The sequence below is a fragment of the Lissotriton vulgaris genome, chromosome 7, assembly GCF_964263255.1.
Source record: "Lissotriton vulgaris chromosome 7, aLisVul1.2, whole genome shotgun sequence".
Taxonomy (NCBI): Eukaryota; Metazoa; Chordata; class Amphibia; order Caudata; family Salamandridae; genus Lissotriton; species Lissotriton vulgaris.
Window position 1 is genome coordinate 631300249 of NC_141695.1, and position 20129 is coordinate 631320377.

The 20129-nt window shown below is 46.8% G+C and overlaps 1 protein-coding gene across 1 annotated transcript in view; it reads right to left on the bottom strand.

Moving 5' to 3' along the window:
* HEATR9 (HEAT repeat containing 9) overlaps positions 1 to 20129 on the bottom strand; it is a 153506-nt gene that overhangs the window by 115799 nt on the left and 17578 nt on the right. The window contains exons 3-5 of the mRNA XM_086928757.1: positions 15654 to 15784; positions 7330 to 7518; positions 4338 to 4430 (exon numbers count right to left, since the gene is read on the bottom strand). Coding sequence (XP_086784883.1) covers positions 4338 to 4430; positions 7330 to 7518; positions 15654 to 15779 — 408 coding nt within the window. The 5' untranslated portion in view covers positions 15780 to 15784. The remainder of the gene's footprint in view (positions 1 to 4337; positions 4431 to 7329; positions 7519 to 15653; positions 15785 to 20129) is intronic.

Here is a 20129-nt window from a genome sequence, read left to right on the forward strand (position 1 = left end):
ATGTTTCTTAGCGATATATTAGAAGGGTACAAATGTCTATTTCTCTATGTATTGTATTTATGCTTATATGTTATTGCAGTAAATTTGTTAATTCTTTTATGTGGATCTCATCTGAGTTCCAAAATCATAAATAAATAAACTTGAACTTGACAAGGAGAAACAGTGTCCAATATCCGTCTGGGTAGGTGATGGCCGAGGGGTGGAACCAGAGCCAATCTCCTCTTTAGCTGACTGGGCAGCTGCAACGGGCATCGGCCATGTTGCTTGGTCTCAAACATACATGGAAAAGTGTCTGTACTGTCAAATGTATAGATTATTTTGCCAAGATGAGGTCCTCTTTCTGTCTTTCATTGTGCAATTCACATTGCACCTAGGAGTTCAAGCAAAAGAAATTCCGCTGATCAGCAGTGCCACAAAGCAACATAAGTTGCCAGAGAATAAAAACATAGCGCAGGGAAACACCGAGCCACAGAATTGCATCCATTTCTAGGATTACAAACAACAATAGAGAGCAAGTCCCAAGGAGCGTGGAAAATAGTGGGGGAGCGGTAAAGGTGTAACAATGAAGATCAGTACTACAGTAAAGGTGTTACAATGAAGATCATTACTACAGGTGATACCAAAAGAAGTCAGAGTAAGCAAACCTACAAACCGGCAGGGGACCAGTGACAAAGCAACAACTTGTGCTGGACATCAGCACTGCATTGGGTCGAAAAAGCAAATGGCGTGTATCTGAACGGGTCACAGGGGTGCCTCACCGTGACTAGAACAAGAAGTGAAGGGCGCATGGGTTCCAGAAGTGGTCGACCAGGGCCAGGGTCCAACTTACGGCACAGGCAGAGACCAGTGGCAAGATTCGATCAGAGGCATCTGCAGTAGCCGCCAGATGGAGGATCCAAGTCGTGGACCCCAAATTAATTCGCAAAACAAAATGGCGGGATTACGAGAGAACAGAATTTTTAGCACAAAGTCACCACGGAAAACATACCTTCGGAGCAGGGCTGAAAAGTAGAAGGAAGCCATCAGATCTGGCGGGAGGAAGGCCGGAGGGCGACGAAACTTCTGAAGGGTCATTGTAGTCAGGGGAAGTCAGTGCAGCCCGTCCATTCAGCAGCCCCAGAGGAGGAGGGCAGTTGCATGGTCAGATGGGTGCACCAACTCGGAGCAGAAAAAGGGGGGAGCAAGCCCGCCGGTACAAGGCAACTGTGTCACAGCAATGTCAATGCTGTTTTGTCTGGGGGAATGAGACTCGAATGACCCAGCTGCCGTCCTGCAGAGTCCTGGAAGTTGGCGGCACAACACCCGTGAATCTCAGCGGCAGTCCCGGAAGGTCTTGCGGGATGTCCCGGGAGAGGCAGCGGTATGCCAAGCAACAAAGGTCGAGTTCGGCAGGTAGGTGACCGGCCTGTACCGGCGGGGTGAGCCGCCAGCTAATCTCCTATCGGGGCAGCTAACCAAAGCATCAGCCATGATGGCATTAGCACTGCAAGAGTTCCATCGAGAGGCTCTGAGGGAGAGCAGCAGGGCACAGACAAATACAGGGATGGAAGGAAAAGGCCGGAATGCTGTCCGTGAATCCCCTAATGTATAGGTGGTAGAAAGGGGTTATAGACATTGCCCTTCAATTACTGTAACTATTCCATGGCTTATCTGAAGTGTGTGGGTAGTGAATTACTGTCTGGTATGTCAGTACTGATGAAACATAACTGACAGGTCTTTTTTAAGGTTCTTAATTACAATCATAATGCCCTTTCAGGTATGATGTCAAAATCTGTCAATTTATGTCATACCCATTAATTATCTTCTATAATTTGCAAAAACTACTTTCATCACATGAATTACGAATTTGAAACAGTAAGGCATCCAGACATTTATGTACATTTTACTACAATTCATAACACTGTTACGTGGTACTTCTTTCAACACAACACACAATTTCAAACTCCAAAATATACAGTGTAAAATTAAATTTAAGGCGACATGCTACTGAATGCTGCTTATGCTTATAGACCACTCTGCTCAATGGTTGAATACCAAGATCCTGTCAATGACAGCACATGCCCTCAGTATCAGTTACTAATGTTCAAGGATATTATAAATTAAAAAACACGATTTTTTGAGTCAGTTTTAAACACTAACTTAACACCTACAAGTACAAATCTCTCAAAACCTTTTTGCAGATAACCCTCAAATGCATATCTTATCTTAAGAAAATGGTGAGCATTGCCTCTACCATTTGAGGAAACACTCCAAAGATGTTAAAGACTTATTTATAGTTTGTGCATTCATAGAAAGAAAGGAGTCATATTCAGTGAGCATCTGAAACGTGACTTGAGCAGTACAGCTCAATATCCATTATCAATGCAGACACTGCACACTTGTTTGCTCTGTGGACAAAATGAAATGGGCATTACATGTGAAACTGATACAAAGTGCACTACACTAACTGGAACACATGGAACTGAGCCTTAATGAGTGTACATTCATACAATCAAATCACAGATATAGACACTTACTTTGTGCCACCCTCCCCAGCCCACAGAAAGCAGAATATATTTTTGGGCTTTTATTAAGAAAAGCTGAACCGACGAATTTCGACTTGGAAGTCGAGTTTTGAATATGGTGGCCCTGTATATCAATACTAACCAATCAACACAGAGCTGGCTTTAGTGCTGGTGGCGACTGGTGCCACAGTCATTGTTGGTACCCCCAATGACCTCCTTCCCCACTGATTCCCTCGTTTACACTCCCCAGCTGTTCCCTTCATCTCAATTTCAATTTCTTTATAGTGCATCTCTTATCAGTGTAAGGTGTCAGAGCACTTTGCATCACCCATACATCATACATAGACATTGAACCATTTGTGTATGAATCAGTTTATAGGAAATGTGACACAAGACAATGAAGACAACAGGGTGTAGGAGCTACATACCATCCATACTGGTAGACATTCTATGTTAAAAGTGGTTGGCCTTGAGAAGCACAAACTCAGGATTTGAAATGCAACACTGTGTTTGGGGATGACTTTACTAATAAGAATTTATTTCTACCCAAACATAACATTTTAGCAACATTGGGATAATGAAAGACTGCAGAAAAAAATAACATTCTATCCAAGGCCGGACTGGGATCAATAACCAGCCTTGGCAATTAAGTTTGACAGGCCCTGGGGGGCAAGGGAGGCTATAGGGAACACTACTGCTGTGTTTTTGTTACAAGGGGCCGATTCTGCAGCACTGCTGCAAAACCGGCCCTCACTGGTCCATAGCCGGCCCCCACCCTTCCGGCCCACAGGGAAGACGCCCGGTGCCCGCTATGGCCAGTCCGGCCCTGATTCTACCCTGTACCTTGCAGTTTGTGTGTCTTCGATGACAGTTCATAGCTCATTGTGCCAAATTAGGATTGTAATTTATGAATTGCAAGTTACAAAGGGATCTAAGTGACAAAAACACTAACCCACTGAGCTATCCACATCAAATACAGTTCTTTGATCTGCTTGGTACATATTATTTGCACAAGGTATATTAACACTTTGTGCTACCTTGGGTGAGTCAAAACTCCCATTGGACAAAACACCGATCTCTCTCCAGCTGGCATTAATCACCAGAGTTATCTTGGCATTTTTTTCGTTGCCCGAATATTGCTGGTCACACAAGGAATTCTGCAGCAGGAGCTTTTAAATTAATAAGCTATTTCAAAAGTCAGTGCCCCCCGAGTTTGGTGCCCGGTGCCCGGACGCCAGTCGCACCACTATAAAGTTGGCTATGAATTAAGATTTGAACCAACAAAAAACTACTGCCCACCCTTGCACAATAGGGCCTGCATGAATGTGTGGCTCTCCAGGGACAAGAAAATGCTACGGGTAAGGTGCATAGAGTGAACTCAAAAATGGGTGTGAATAGGTGTCAGTTTGATGCACATTAGTGCCCTTTACCCTAGCAGTATGGTCACCTAAATTCCTCATGCAAGGTATTTTAAAAGCCTCCAGTTTTATGCCAGTGAGGTGCTGGTGACGGATTCCTTGAGGGCGGAGGTTAATTTGGCTCTTCAGAGACTTCTTAGTTCATTAAACCATGTGGGGTTGGGTTTGATCACAATCTACTCAGATCTTGAGCACATATGGAGGTTGAAGTGATGTCATCATTAGGTGCCCAAAAGAGGACAGCGCATACAACCAGGTAGAATCTCTGATCTTTCTCTTAGGGATCTAGGGAACTAAGGAACAAATGGCACCTGTATCCCACTACCACAAAAGATCACTCCTAGCCACGCCCACGAGCTATCATTAGACTTGAAACCTGGATCCACAATCCCTGGTAGGAACTTCGGCTACCCACCTTATATATTTTAGAATGCAGTAGCTGGTGGAGGAGGCTCCGAATGACAACATCAGTGTGCACCTTGGTCCAGTTCACCAGCAGGGGCAGAGACTGAGGAACAAAAACATAGAGTCAGTAGAGAGTTACAGAGAGAGTAGCAGCAAATGAAGAGGAGCACACTATGAAAGAGAAAGGAAGGGCACACACAGAGGGAGACTGGCTGTACCGAAGGTGTGTGTTAACACCTTTGGGCATCCATTAAGTTGGACATGTTTGCCTCACACACCCCGAGGGATGTCATGCTTCATCATCGGCGGTTGCTCCTCGTCGGGGAGGCGGTGCAATCCCCGACGGGCTCACCTCAAGGAGGGGCTCTTTAGCGGAGATCTTTTTGTCCAGCTGCCCGTTGATGAAGTGTGGGTATGTGGGCCAGGGCAATGGTATCCTGCAATGGAAGGGTGAGGTTTAAAATATAGTAGAGGGTCCCGGAAAAAACTTTATTCTGGAGGTCCTCCTACTATCGTTAAAAGAGTGTAGTTTAGTTTGTTGGGTCACGGAGAGTTACGTGCCGTGTTGCAAACTAGACTAATGTGAAGGTCGGTCAACATGTTTCTCGCTTGGGCATTTCCCGCGATTCTTCAGGACCTGGTGAAAGTGTGGGTGGGGGGTTAAAACAGGGACATGCTACTGTCATGAGCCTTGTGTGCTTTACCTCAGGGAAATCCTGTGCCTGAAGTATGGAGATACAAAAGAGAGACATTAATGCAGGTATCGTAATAAATGTCAACAATTGTATATGGTAACAGCCAATTAAGCATCTCAGTGCGGTGAAGTGAAAGTGGTGTGTGTGGTATCACACATACGAACATGCATATCCCTGAGATAACAGTTGCGTTTTTAATCACTGGTTTTAATTACTGTTTTTAGTCACAACGCACCCACCACGGACATAGGTATAAGAGTGTTCACCACATCACACACTCTTTATACACCATAGGCATGTTCGTATGTGTGATACCACACACACCACTTTCACTTCCCCGCACTGAGATGCTTAATTGGCTGTTACCTGATCATCATTTTTGACACCAACTGAAGATCACCTGTTGCCTCTACCTCCATCACATAAGTATGTACTTTGTATGTAGACCATCTCTCAAGAGGCTTTGGTGGTGGAAGTATTAATGATTTTGTGGTTTAACTATCATGATCAAACACAAGGAGATGATGGACGGAGTACAAATTAGTCTTGGTCCTGTGCCTCATGGTAACAGTCCAACCCGAACTGCCAAGCCAGGTCTTCCCTGGACCGTTAACAAGCAACATGGCTTGGCAGTTCGGGCTGGACTGTTCCCATCAGGCACAGGGTCAAGACTGATTAGCATACAACTGTGTCTGAACTGGGGTGGCAAAGTGAGCTAAAGAACGATGATGGATTCAACCCAGATCTGTGACTGGGGGTGAGTGTCTGAAACGTTTCAGCGCTCTGTCCATCATCTCCTTGTGTTTGCTTAACTACCATGATCTCCAGTCTGCTGAACTTTCAGATGGCCAGAATTGCAGACTAATAAAGGCACAGAATACTGCAGCCCTTCTTTTTTTGGGGCTTGACAGGACAGATTACACCAGTCCAGGTCCAAAATCCCACAACCAGCTTTAAGTAAGGGATAGGACCCAGTAAAAAAATGTAAGTCTTACTTTTAGATGTCACAACAATTGTGCTCCTCTTACACTATCGAAAGGTTTTCTTGTCACCTTCCTATGCATTGACTTAATAGTTAAAGCTAAAAACATGTTCTGCACCCTTGAGAGCCTGATCAAAGGGGTAAAAAATAAAAGCCTACTCAATACCCTTAAGAACTTTTTGTTTCAGGGTCCCTCTTTGTGATCTCGTTGCCCCTGGGTGTCTATCAACCCACACCATAGACTCCCCTGATCATAGGATTTCTCCAAATATCCTTTGAAGGCTCGTCTGTTTCAGAGTACTTGCTTTCGACCTGTCCCAAGAAACCTACTTTTAGAAGTATGTGTGTTAGAAATGTATTGAGTCAGTCAACATCTGTCACCTGGATCTGACAAACAATTAATCAAGGATATCCTTGTCATCACAAACCATCTCACAAGGTAAATACAGGCCTGCTCCTGCAACAAACCAGCTGTACCATGTCAAACGTGCGTTGAGAGATGCTCTGTGTGAGCTGTGGCTGGCCAGCAAGTCTGTCTTAAGAATAGGGTAGATACTCTCTGAAAACCTTACTACAGCAGCTCAAACGGTTAGGTAACATCAGGGCATCATGCAATTTGTCAAACACAATAAATAAGTACTTGATGTCGGTTGCCATTTCCATACCCTCTGAGTAATTATTGAATCATATTGACGGTTTCTGACGCATTACCACAGCAAAACACTGTAGGTGTTAATATATGTGTGCAAGGTTTCCAGGTGGTTTACAGGTCCATACCTATTGTTGCTAAAGAAACCCACAATTTGCTGCCACCCAACACTGAAGGGAACGGACACTGTAAGGGCTGCTCCATCAGTGGTTACCCCAGCCACCAGGCCTGTAAGGGCTCTGCTCTCTATTAGCAGAATCCCACTATTGCTCAGGAAAAGGGGCTCTTGTCCCATATTGTGCTCAGCTTTGACACAACTGGCACCACAAGGAATGAACCATTGCATGTCGTACATAAGAACATACTAACGGATGTAGGGGAATTCAGTGATGTACCCGAAAACAGAATATTGGAATTAACCTTCCAGGTAAGGGTATTTGGTCCAATGTCTGCTTGACTAGTTTTATAATACTATGTTCAGAATCTGTATATACTGCCAAAGATTATCAGGAAAGAGTCGGAGTGTAATAGTACCAAAGGTTAGAGGAAAGGGCAGACTGGACACACTTGGCAACACATAAATCTCTGTGTTAAATCAGGCACACAGTAGGCGGGCTCGTTTTACTTAGATTCTGTCAACACCTTGCAGACAGCTTTAAATCAATGCTAAACTTGCCTTCATTTTCTTGTCCAAGTCTTCATCATGGAGACGGTTTGTTAGATATCGCAGTGCAGTCTCATTTCCCTCATCAAGGAAGGCCAGGCAGGTGGCTGCAAGCACTGGAATGTCATCTCCTTGGTCCCTGGGTACCACCAGCCCCTCCAAAACACTGGTCAGTCCAGACTGACACTCTACTGATGCTCTCTGGGGAGAGATTAAAAGAGCAAATTGCCTACATTATGGGAGATTGTTTTAGACTATTATTAGTAATACTGCAAATACCAAACAAGCTTATTATCATAATGAGTTGGACTAATGCAAAAAAACATGTGAGGTGTGCTGTAGTAAAGAAATATTTCTTCATCATTTAATTAATAAATAAACCCTTTTTCTCCCTCATAGCGATTTTCATTGGCAAGGCTCTCCTGAAAGCAGGCCTTCAAGGGTGCCTTTATCTTGGTTTTGCCAATGCTTCCATCTGGTTTTCCAGTATCCCCTTAAACTGGCAGATCTGGGTGCACCTTTCAAAAGGTGAGCCCTGCACAAACAAGACAAGGAGTAGGTGTACAATATTATATGGAATGTGCTGCCCCCAGGGCAGTGTTGATGTTGTGCTACTCTGAGAGCAGTGCATTCAAGTGAAATATGGAGTGTTTCTCTGTGCATTAGGCAAACAGCCTGCACTTTTAAGTGGGATCAGAGATCCCCTTGCAGGCGGGGGCAGTGAGTGACTGCACCTGCCTGCAAGTGAATATATCTCCCCTCCAGAGGGCTGCTATCAGGGGAGAGGATGCACTGACAGTGCTCCTTCTGACAGCTTCTTTGCCTCTGCGCCCGCGTCTATAATAGGGCATGGGCACCGAAGCAAAGAGACTCCCTCATATGCACGGAACCATGCCCTCGTGCAAATGAGGTACACCCTCTGGAGATAGCGCTGGTGCCAAATGTGTGCCAGCACTATCTGCATTTCAAAAAGTGCTGCACAAGTGTCTGTGGCCCTTTCTGTAATACCAAGGTGCCCTGGGGGCATGCAAAGTGGGTTCACATGCCTGTTGCAGCCCCAGGGCACTTCCCATACTACGACCCCTGGACGTCATTGTGCTGTTGAACCTGTGGATTGCCATCAAGTAAGAGACCCAGTAGTGAGTAATCTGTTACAAAATAGACTAAGGGCCTCATTTATGAGCCCCCTTGTGCCATCGGAATGTCACATTTTGTGACGTTCCGTGGCGCAGAAGCCTGCGTGATATTTATCAAGCCACTTTTTTTGGCTTAATGCTGCCTGATAAATATCAGTCCCTTTAACGCAGTGTTCTGCGTTAAAGGGGCGTACAATAGGTGTTGCTGGGGGCGTTCCCAGCAACATCCACAGCCTTTTGACACTGCCCCAGATTTATGAGAAATTGTAAATCTGAGGCAGTGCCAAAAGCTTACGCCTCCCCAGGGGAGGCGTAAGGTAAGCGCAACGGGGAGAAACATCTTTATTTCTACGCGTTTTTTTCCTTTTTCTATGTGTGCTGCATCCTGCAGCACACGTAGAAAGAGGAAAAGCCCAAAATAATCATCCCCCGCAATGCAGGCAGCCTTGCACCATTGTGCAAAGGTGCCTGCGTTGGCGCAGGCAGCCCAGTGTGCGTCGGCACAGGGGGAAAAGACAGAAATGCGCCTCATCTTATAGATACGGCGCATTCCTGCCCTTTTCTTTTGCCGTTGGGAAGCGCAGCAGGCAGGCCTGCTGCGCTTCCCTTCGGCAAAACCTCATAAATGAGACCCTAAGCTCTTGCCTGGGGTCTACCGATTTTAGCCACCAGAGGGAAGCAGTAAAAAAAGTCCTACTAAAGCATGACTCTGCCCTAAGCATCAGATCCAAGAGATGCTGGAAGAGTGAGGAAACAATTCAACCGATGGTTGGCAGATGGCCAGTCACTCTGTAGCCATGAAGGACATCTTCTCCTGCCTGGTCATTAAGCCTGGGGTGGTTTGATTATCCAGGGTCATGCAACTTATTTTTGGTAGGCTGCACTCACACTTATCTTTGGGCAGTTACTTTACAAAGTGGCAAATTAAGAGAACAGACCTTCCAAGTACAAACTTCAGCAACAACCAATAGCAAGACAGGTAGTCTGCACTGATGTCCTCAGCTCAATGCTGAGGCCTGCTGAAGCCCCATGTCAACAAACTAACATTTTCAGACTTTTGTACTATTTTGAATACACTTAGGTGCAGCGATGCAGACTACTCTGTATCCGTCACAGACATGCTCGTCCAATAGCCCGATGGAGTGGGTGGTTGAAACGCCAGGAAGTTTTTACTCTCCTTTATTGCTGTGAAAAACCTGGTAGTAAGCAACAGTAACATTGTTTAAATGACCCCCACACCACGGAAGAAAACGTTCATGGTCTAGGGGGCATTGCAAAATAAGTTACGTTTGATTGATGGTTCAGTCGTTTTGAAGGTACCATCTGACAAACTTTTACCTCATTGACAGGAACCGCTGTGACTGTGGTTCCTGTCAATGTCTAGAGGTGTCTGGTGGGCCGGAGGACATCTATAACTTTGAAATACGGGTACGCTGTCAGGACGACAGAGTATTTGACTTCATTGCCCAAATTGAGTACAATCCGTACTCTCAACTCCAAATCAGGCCCTCAGATGTGGACTATACCTGCATCCTCACATTGTGATAGTTTGAGGTAGACATCTGCAGCATGTTAACATGCCTTTGTGATATAGCCTAGAAAAACCTTTTCATCTAAGGTATAGGTATTTCAACCATCCTTGGAACTTTAAATTCTTGTAGGCCAAACCTTTTGCTTACATTCTTTAATTCTAACAAATACATTTTTCAATTGATTCGAAGGCTAGACATGTGTTCTTGTTTGTTGGAGTCATACTGCATTAGCCTGCATCTCGTGTTAAACCATGGACTTCTAAATCTGGTATTTGTAAAGTGCGAACTACTCACCCCTAAGGGTCTTAAGGCGTTGGGCGCTGTCAGGGAGAGTAAGTGAGCTATCGCCCAGAGTCACATGGTGCTGCGCCGAGCTGCCACTGGCAGCGAACCGTGAGCCCTGCACTCTGGAATCAGCCACCCTGGTCACTGCGCCACACCTCTCCACACCAAAGAGCACTTGTTTCCTCCAAGGAATGGCTCACAAGTTCAGTTCAATACTTTGTTCTTTTAGATGCAAGTTTACTCGTACGATGGGTGGGTAATATGGCAGATAACTTTAGACTTTCAGGATGGACAGGATTTTGACTCTCTCAGACTAACATTTCTGGTCTAAAGGCAAACTCACTTTCACCCCAGAGTAGTAGTTTGTGGACAATTTTATAGAACAGCAGCAATTCTTCATGGGGAAGATGGCACTGGAGCTGATGCTACTAGAGACAGGTGGTCGTGTACTGGATTTGAAGTATTCTGCTCTTAGAAGCATCTCACAAATCCCAAGACTCCAAAATGCATGTTTGCAAGCTATGGAGCAGGCACAGTTATTCCCTATCAGAGTGAAGGCACTTGCATAGAATTCAAGCTTAAAAGGACACTAGTCCCAAACTCCTGTGTTATTAACAAAAATTGGGTGGGGTCTTGGCCGGCAGGGGTTGGTTTTACATAAGAGGTTGTAAAAGATCTAAGCTAGAGGCTCTTAGTCTTTCACAAGTGAATTCCTTCCGGCCTTTCTTGTCTTTGGAATGTATCTCTATGACTTGTTGCTGTTTTGCTTCTCCATTGCCACTACACACATTATGCTTCTTCAGGAGGTGGTAATATGTCAATCATATGATATTGCCACCAGAGCTGGATTGGACCTAGGGAAGAGGCAAGGCAATATATCTATTAAAATCATCTGTAGCTCTGACGAAAGAAAACTAAGCAAGCTGAGGCATTATTTCCTTCAGAAACAAAAGGTATATTGAGGTTGACCTGAAAATTCTTTTTTTTTTATCAAATCCTCTTTTGAGCAGCCACAAGCATATTGTTGTTCGAAAGTAGAAACAGGGATGCTTGCGTTTTGCATGTTAACTGTAACTAAACAAATCAAATGTAATATCGCTCAGTATTATATTTCGAGGGTTTTGATGGACAATTCCAGTTGCTACCATTTTAGACAACAGCTCAATAGCGTTAGCCATGTAAAACGGATGGCATCCTACATACATCTTCACGAATGATAGGCTGCACATTCAGAGTTTGGTTGGTTGATACTGACCCTAGAGCAAACACGACTAGAAAACGGTCATTCTAAAAGTAGCAATTTTGGGGAAGGCATACTCCCAGAAACATGTAGCTAAAACAATGGATATTTGCTGATAATTTACACACCTACAACTTCAGTTATGAATGGATTTTTAGAGACATTCCTTAAACATATGGCTGCAGGAAAACTGTGTGGGATAAGGATGAACTGGTACCCTAGACTGACATTCAGGCATTCCTTGATCATGCCCCCCTGCCCACTCCTACAGCCGTGGAACGGGCAGAGATTGATGTTCCTATCACAGCTGAGGATATTCGTGCAGTCACTACTGATCTGTCTATAGGGAAAACACCGGGAACCAATGGAGAGTTTTATAAAAACCTACATGGCCACTTTAGCACTGTGGTTGCCAAAACTCTTTGAATCTGCACCTGTGGTACTGGTATCCCTGTTGAAACCTGGAAAGAGACCCTGGGCCAGTCCTGGCCATTACAAAGGACCAGTAGAAGAGGGGGGGGGGGGCTTGCTGGTGGGAAACAGTGCTGCTGCGTTTTTGCGACAGAGGTCCGATATTGCAGCACTGCGGCAAAACCGGCCCCTTAAAACCAAAATTGATGAGAAACACTGCTGCTGGGCTTTTGTTAAAGGGGGGCTATATTGCAGCACTACTGCAAATCTGGGCACTAGTTCCAAAAACAGCTCCCACTGGTCCAAAACCGTCCCGCCCCCTTCCGGCCCACCAGGAAAATGCTTGCTGTGTGCTACAGCCAGTCTGGCCCTAAAACAACCCAACTAACCTGACAACTTAACGCCTCATAGCTATTCTGTATATGGATTATAAAATCCTGAGTAAAATAATGGCTACCAAGGTCCAACAAGTTGTCCCTTGCTGAATCCACGTGGACCAGAACGGCTTTGTCCCTGGCAGGCACACTGCACTGAATATTAGGCACTTGCACCTCGTTATGGAGGCAGTGAAAACACAGTGGCTCGAGCCGCAGGCCTAGTCCTAGACCTAGAAAAGGTGTCAATTCCCTCAGCTAGGACTAACTTTTCGCAATATTGGACCTCTTCGGCCTCAGAACCTGCATCATTGAATTAATATGCAGGTTATATACCAGTCCAACAGTGAGAATTCTTTCTTAGCCCCTTAAGCGCTGCTGTCGGCCAACGGTCGTCGCGAGCACTACCTTGTCAGTGCTGCGCACGACCGTTGGCCGACGGGCCAGCGCTCGTTATTCGAACGTTCAGCACTGGGTGCTGAACGTTCGACGCAGCTAAGAGGTTAAGAGTGGGCGGGGGCTCTAGGCCCCCTTTCTCCGCTTCTCTTTGCACTAGTGGTAGGGCCCCTAGCACCTTGTGCTCGCCTCTTTGGGACTGCCATATAGGAGACATACAATCTCCCTGTAAGTGGATGACATGCTTTTCAATATCACAGATCTGACCACTGATCACTCTATTACTTGTCTCCGGACACAGCTTAGGGCTCTCTCTGGACTATGAGTGAGTTGGGCTAAGCCCTTCATGTTTCCTCTGAACCCTACCAGGGCCCAGAAAACTGGGAAGAAAACTCTTTCCGCTATCTAGGAATTAGAATATTCAATATGGAGCTTAACTTATTGGATGGGAATTTCACAGCGACAGCGTTCTTCCTTTGAGCACAAGTTACCTTCTTGAAATCCATGCCGCTATCACAAAAGGGTAACTTAACCCTTGTGAAGATGGTGATGCTCCCCACCTTCTATACCATTTTGCTAACCTCCCGTTTGTACCCAGCCGATCGGTCTTTTGGGACCTGGAAAAGCTGCTGGGGGACCTCATCTGGCATAACCGACGACATTGAGGGGCTCTACTGAAACTGCAATTCCCTCAGCAGGCCTGCGAGCCCATCTTTAAAAAATATGCTTCCTGGCCGCTAAATTGCAATGGTTCTCCTGCTGGTTCGTGGGACATGGGCTGGAGGACACTGGGGTGTTTGAACCTCCCCTTAATCGAACGGCCATTTTGGCCGTGACTATGCTGGAGTTCCCCCCCTTGCGAAATGGCTTCCCTGCCTATTACGGGTGGTCCCACAATGTCTGACTAGAGGACGAAGGCTCACTCAGAGTTCTCCCCTTATAGTCCCTCCATCCCACTTCTAGGCCTTACTCAAGGATCTGGTAGGCTCTTCAGATGAGTTGTGAGACCCTGGGACTAGCTTGTCTCTTGACCCTGGGCCTTCTCTTCCATAATAAGGCTATTACTGACTTTGAAGAATTAAGGAGCCAATTTGGTCTCCATCCTGGTCAGTTCCTGACGTATGACCTCCTGCGAAGACTTTTATGGGACTGCTGCTGGGTAGAGGACTCACCGCCAGCTACAAAAGCTTTATTGACTCTCTATATAGATTGGGTAAAAGGAGGCGACTAATATCCTTGTTAGCACAGGCGATGATCATATACATTTAGGTCCCACTACAGCACCTGTGAGAGATCTGGGAGGCGGAGATTGGTAGAGCCTTACACGAGAAGGTATGGGCGAAGGCACCAAAATAGCCCCGCAGGATCTCCCGCAGCATGTGTTTACAGCTCATACAGTTCTACCTGCTTTTATAGATCTTTTGCCCGAAAGTCTCCATCACATATTCCTAGGCACCCATGGTGTCTGCAACTGCAGCATGTCCCCGGCTACAGATCATGTGCTATTGGACTGTACCTGTCTTCACAACTATTGGACAGATGTTACCCAGAAAGATTCTGTGACCAAGGGTCAATCTGGGAGGTTGGAGCTCTGGAAATTCTTAGATTTTCGAAGAGACAAAAAGTGGCTGCTCGCTGTACTGATCTAGCACTTGCAAAATGTGCAATACAATGAAATGGAAAAGAGCAGTACCTCCCAGCAGTGAAGCCTGGAAGGCTGCTGTGGTACAGTGGGATGGGACGGAGGTGACTGCCCTCCATAGTGAGGAGACCATGGGCCTCTGCCGAGGTCCCACAGCCCCAGTGTGGTCCAGGTATTGTCACGGTTCATGGAACTAGGGCCAGCTCCTCCTCCTCATGAACCTATCATAGCATGAGGCCTGGCCTTCTCTCAACCTTAGACACAAGACTCACCTTACATGCTATGTGGTTGGACTCCTGTACCTGCCCTCTCACAATACCTCCTTGGCCTCGGGCCATAGATGTAACACCTTGCACACTCTCTGGACAGTTTGCACCACCCCGCAACCTCAACCATTCACTCTCTTACAGGCATCACCCCAGGTTCTCTACTCTACCCTGAAACCCTCATCCCTGGCAATATTTCCACCGTACTGCTCTCTACTCAGAGGGACTACCTCCACACATATGCTGGACAGATTAAGTCATTCGAAGACCTCCTGGCCAATCTCTGTCACTCATCCTGTAATTTTGCTCAAAAGGAAATCTGTAGCCTTCTTCCTGTCTCTAACCACGTATTGTGAGATTCCCACTACGTGTGATTTATGTTTATTTATTAGACATAAAACTAATAAAAATAGTTTTGAAACATAAAAATAAGGATGAACTGGAGGAATATTTATTTTCTACTAGTATGTCAGAACGTGAGCTGAGCTCCTTCAACATGGCAGAAACAAACCTCAGCTTCTCTAGCATGACAAAAGGGTCTCTCTGATGGTGGGAAAGTAAAAGCTAGGGTCACAGATTAGTGTATCACCGCTCGTAGAACTCGAAGACTCTCTGGTGCCATTGAGTAAAACCGTGCGGATTGTAGAGCTTTGAAAAACATACCAAGAATCTCTTGAGAGATCAATCGAGATGGACTCACCCACTCTGCTGCCAGCAACATTTAGGCCACAGGGCAGTCATCTGTACAGTAAGGGGTGATCTTAATGACATATCATAAGTACAATGATGTTCCTTTGCTGGTTATTGAGGAAGGCACCTTGATCATCTCATCTTCTGCCTGCACAGTCCATGGGTTATGGATCACACAAACGACACTCTTCGACTACCGCTCCTAACAGCACTCTTTAGAGAACTGCCCTAGCACAAAAATATAGATGGACTCGCCATAAGAGAGGCGGCACTAAACTATGACTTTGTAGAATTTCATGGGAGAAGTAGGCATGGCCAAGTGTGTGCTGTGTTCGTTGGGGCAGTATGTTTTGAATACCAGTACCTGGGAGGGATCGCAAGACGCCTTCTTTTGCAGAACAGATCTCAGGGTGCCTAGAAGGTCCAGAGTTACTTCATCATTGCCAGCTTGCAGTAATCTGAAGAAGTCATTCACCACAGCAGCATCCATGCAACCTAGAGACAGAACATCAGACAGCACCAAGATTAAAAAAAATAGCACCAGTTGTTGATGATGTGTGGATTAATAGGAAAGAGGCAACCTGACTACCAATGAGCAAGGGATAATATATAATGGCCCTTTGGTGGATTGAATGGTTTCTGGGTGTTCTATGAAAGTAAGGCACAGAACTTTTAAAGTTAGGCCTTTAACTAGGTATTCCTGTAGAGAGACCAGATCCACGGGGCCCTCTGAGCTCTTTTTTAGGAATCCTGTCAATAGAACCGTCGCTAAGACAAGGGATGGGTGAAATTCCCTTTGTCCCATATGTGGTAAGCAGATATGAAACTATAGGCAATTTCACCGTTTCCACATTTGCCTGCTCTGGAGTGTAGAAAGGGAAGAATACAGGCAAAATGCCCAGCAAATCAAGAAATCCTCTTTCAGGGCATTTAGAAATGTTAGGAATGAAGAGTGTTTGCTTGTACCACTCACCATTTTCTTTAACTTAGTTACAATGGCTGGCCGCTAACAGTGCTTTCAAATAAACTTTCCCAGCAGAGGAGACACAAAACTTGACAAAATTCAACAATAACAAGAATTACATCGGTTCGTTTACAAGATCAGATTCTTTTTTAAATGACTGTATATGTAAGGAAACAGAATAACAATTCTGGTTTACAGCACCGCTTTACCTTTCCTTCCTCACTAAAAAATGTGGGTCTAGAAGTTAGCATTTATTGAGAGTAGAAAGAAAGAAAGGAGTAGATAATTTGTTCCAAAAACATACTTGGGTTCAGTACAACCTCTTTAATGTAGACACAAAGGGCCCGATGTAGGTAAAAGGGTTTTTCCGATTTCAAAATACCGAGGCGGTCCGAATCGGTATTCTGAAATCGGAAAACGAGATGTAGCAAAAAAAAGGCGAATTAATACCGATTCGGTCGGCATCGGTAATGTGAATCGGTACGTTCCGATTCGGCCTGGACCGAATCGGAAAGTACCGAATCGGCTATCACCGAATCGGAAAGTACCGAATCGGCTAACACCGAATCGGAAATAGCCGAATCGGTAAAATCCGAATCGGCAATTAAAGATTCGTAGCTATGAAAACACACCCATGGCCAAAAAGCCCATAGGAATGCATTGAAGAAACCGAATCGGTAAATTCCGATTCGGATAATACCGATTCGGATTTTACCGATTCGGTAATATCCGATTCGGTAAAAGCCGATTCGGCAAAAGCCGATTCAGCCAATGAGGTGGCTCCCCCTCCCCCACCCAAACAGGGAGTGGCAACCCTGGCAGGTGCGGTAATTAAGAACTTTCTGGAGAGCCAGCCTGAGCTGAACACTCACAGTTAGCAGCAGTGGGAGTAGGAGGTTGTGAACTGTAGTGAAGAAGATGGCAAACCAGAGCGAAAGCCAGAAGTCCTCCCAGAAGAGGAAGCCTAAGTTCAGCACCACCGAGCTGCAGGTGTTGGTTGAGGAGGTGGTGAGGGTGCACCGCCAGCTATTTGGAAAGCTGTCCCTCAATGTGCCAGACAGCACCAAGAGGAGGATCTGGAGCGAAATCGCCCAGAAGGTGAATGCTGTGGGTGTCACCCCCAGGTCCCTGGATGAGCTCAAGAAGCGATTCTATGACATCCGCAGCCTCACAAAAAGGAAGATGGCAGAGATCCAGAGGCAGGCTGGAGGCACTGGTGGAGGCAGGAACCCGGCGCCACCCCTCACAGACCTCGAGGAAATAGTCTCCACCACCATTGAGAGGGAGAGTGTTACCGGAATTGGGACCCTGGACAGCTCAGCCAGAGCTACAGCTACAGGTAAGAAGCATGCGCATCATGACACACCCTACCAGACACCTCCCCATTAGACACAATGCATAGGCAAACCCCAGCACAGTACTGTAACCAACATACAAGAGACAAGCATCATGGTACACGTAGTCAGCAGAAGTTAGCAAACTATGGCAGTGCAGAATCACAAGACAGGAAACAGTGGAACACATTCTAAGGAGATGCAAGGACATGTGGAATGCTTTAATTGTACTGACTGTAATACATCGGCACTCAATTTACAAATGCTTCTTTGTACCTAGGGGCACCATCAGGCGGACAAACAATGTCCACAGAGGCAGCAGCACCATCTGACACTGCACTCGCAGGGCCGAGCACCAGCCAGGCTGCCGAGGAGGAGGAGGAGGACGTAAACACCATAGGGCTTGGTATGGAGGGAGACCTGGTGATAGACTTTGAAGCACTGAACTCCCCACAAATGCCCAGCACACCCCCCTTGCAGTTCTCCCCAGAGAACTCCCCGACAAGGGACCTCCTTCCACCTGCACCAGCTCCTGCCACGACCATGGCTTTGGCACCAGTACAACCTGTCCTGGGAGCAGGGGCTCAGGGCCCGGCCAGCACCACACCCCCACCAGTGGCACCCCAGCACACTCAGCAGGCCGGCAGCAGCAGTACCCGGCGCCGTGCCATCCCCACCACTGCAGCACCAGCACGGGAGGGCAGTGTCTTCCTGGGCCTCGAGGGGAAGATGGTCAAGATACAAAGGCAGCAGGCAAAATCCATGATGGCCTGCCAACGCCAGCTCCTGCAGCACAACCTGCAGATGGGAGAAATGGTAAAAGGATTTCAGGCCTTCGTGGATTCGAACAAGGAGGTGGCAGCAGGTTTAGGCAGGCTAACCACTGCCATAACCCAGTTGTGTGGCAGAATGGAGGAGCAGGAGCTGGTGCGCAGGCGGGATGCCCGGGTGCAGAACCGCTCCATGAGCCGCCTTGCTGCGGCAACGGCACAACTCTGCCAGCGCAGCGCAAACATGGAGTCTAGCCTCACTCAAAATACGGCAGAGCTCACAAGGGGAATGGCCCGCATCACGACTGCAATGGAGGCCATGATCATCTCGAACACTGCCACAAATCCTGCCCTGGACCTGGGGGATGCTGGGGACAGCAGCAGTCGCAGCAGCCCGGCCAGCGCTGCGTCTGAGCCACGCAGGAGTACCAGGCGCTCCGCAGATGCCGCTGGTCATTCAGAGGGGGCTGAGGGACACCCCAGTGGGGCTGCCAAGCGGTCAAAGAAATAGCCTTGCAAGGGCGGGTGAGGCAACCTGGACCTTGGACTTTTGTTTTCTTTGCCATTACACCATTTTTTTGTTGCACATCAGTGCAGTAACTGTGTTGCAACACTATTAAAAATTGTTTTTTCACAACAACCATTTAGCTGTCTTTGCATCTGTACTCACTCAGAAATAGTTTTCAGTAATCTCCTCACGTCTGTATCTGCCATCACTTGGCGTACACACCCCAGCTGGCTGTGTCAGTGGCACAGCTTCGTCGTCGTCATGGTCCTCGTAGTCAGACAACTCCACCTCAGTGCCCTTCTTCACCGCAAGGTTGTGTAACATTGCACATACAGCTATGATCTTGCAGCAGGTGATGGGGGTATACTGCCTTGCACCTCCACTCTTGTGCAGGCATCTGAATCTACTTTTCCAGATGCCAAAGGTCCGTTCGACAACATTCCTTGTGCGTATGTGGGCCCGGTTATACCTCCTTTGGCTGGGTGTGGAGGGGTTGAGGTAGGGGGTGAGTATGAATGAGCGGAGGGCATATGCACTGTCGCCTGGAAGAGAAAGGGGTAACATTACACACATGCATACATGTATTCCACCTAGCTACTGTGTGTTATGGGGGTCTGATGATGTGTCTCACCTAGGAGGTATCCTTCACCAAATTCGCCAGCCATCAGCCATGCATAGATGCCCCTCTGTTGGAAGATATAGGAGTCATGGGTACTCCCTGGAAATTTTGCTACCAGGTCTGTGATGGTGCACTTTGCATTGCAGATCACCTGCACGTTGATGGTGTGTGTAGACTTCCGATTGCGGTATATGTATTCTGTGTCCGCTGGTGGGCAAATCGGAATGTGCGTGCCATCTATGCAACCAATGATTTGGGGAAATTGTGCCATCTGGTAGAAGTCAGCTTTAGTTTGTAGCAGTTCTGCGTGGGTTGCAGGGAAAGAGATGTATTGGTCCAACCTGTGTATCATGGCGTCAAGGAATGTGTGGAAGAACCTTGACAGGCTGCTCTGGCTCACCCCTCCTGCCGCTGCAACTCCACTTTGATAGCTGCCAGACGCTAGCAGGTGTAGGCTGCATAGCACCTGGATGTGCGCAGGGATGGCGTGTGCCCTTGGGGTGTGGTGGTCCAAGAATGGTTTGAGATCCCTGATGAGCTCAAGTATGGTGTCAGAGTCCAGCCTGTATCTCTGTAGGATCTCTGCCTCTGTGAGCATGAACAGGGTTATCCTCTGTCTGTAGACCTGTTCATTTCTTAGCCATT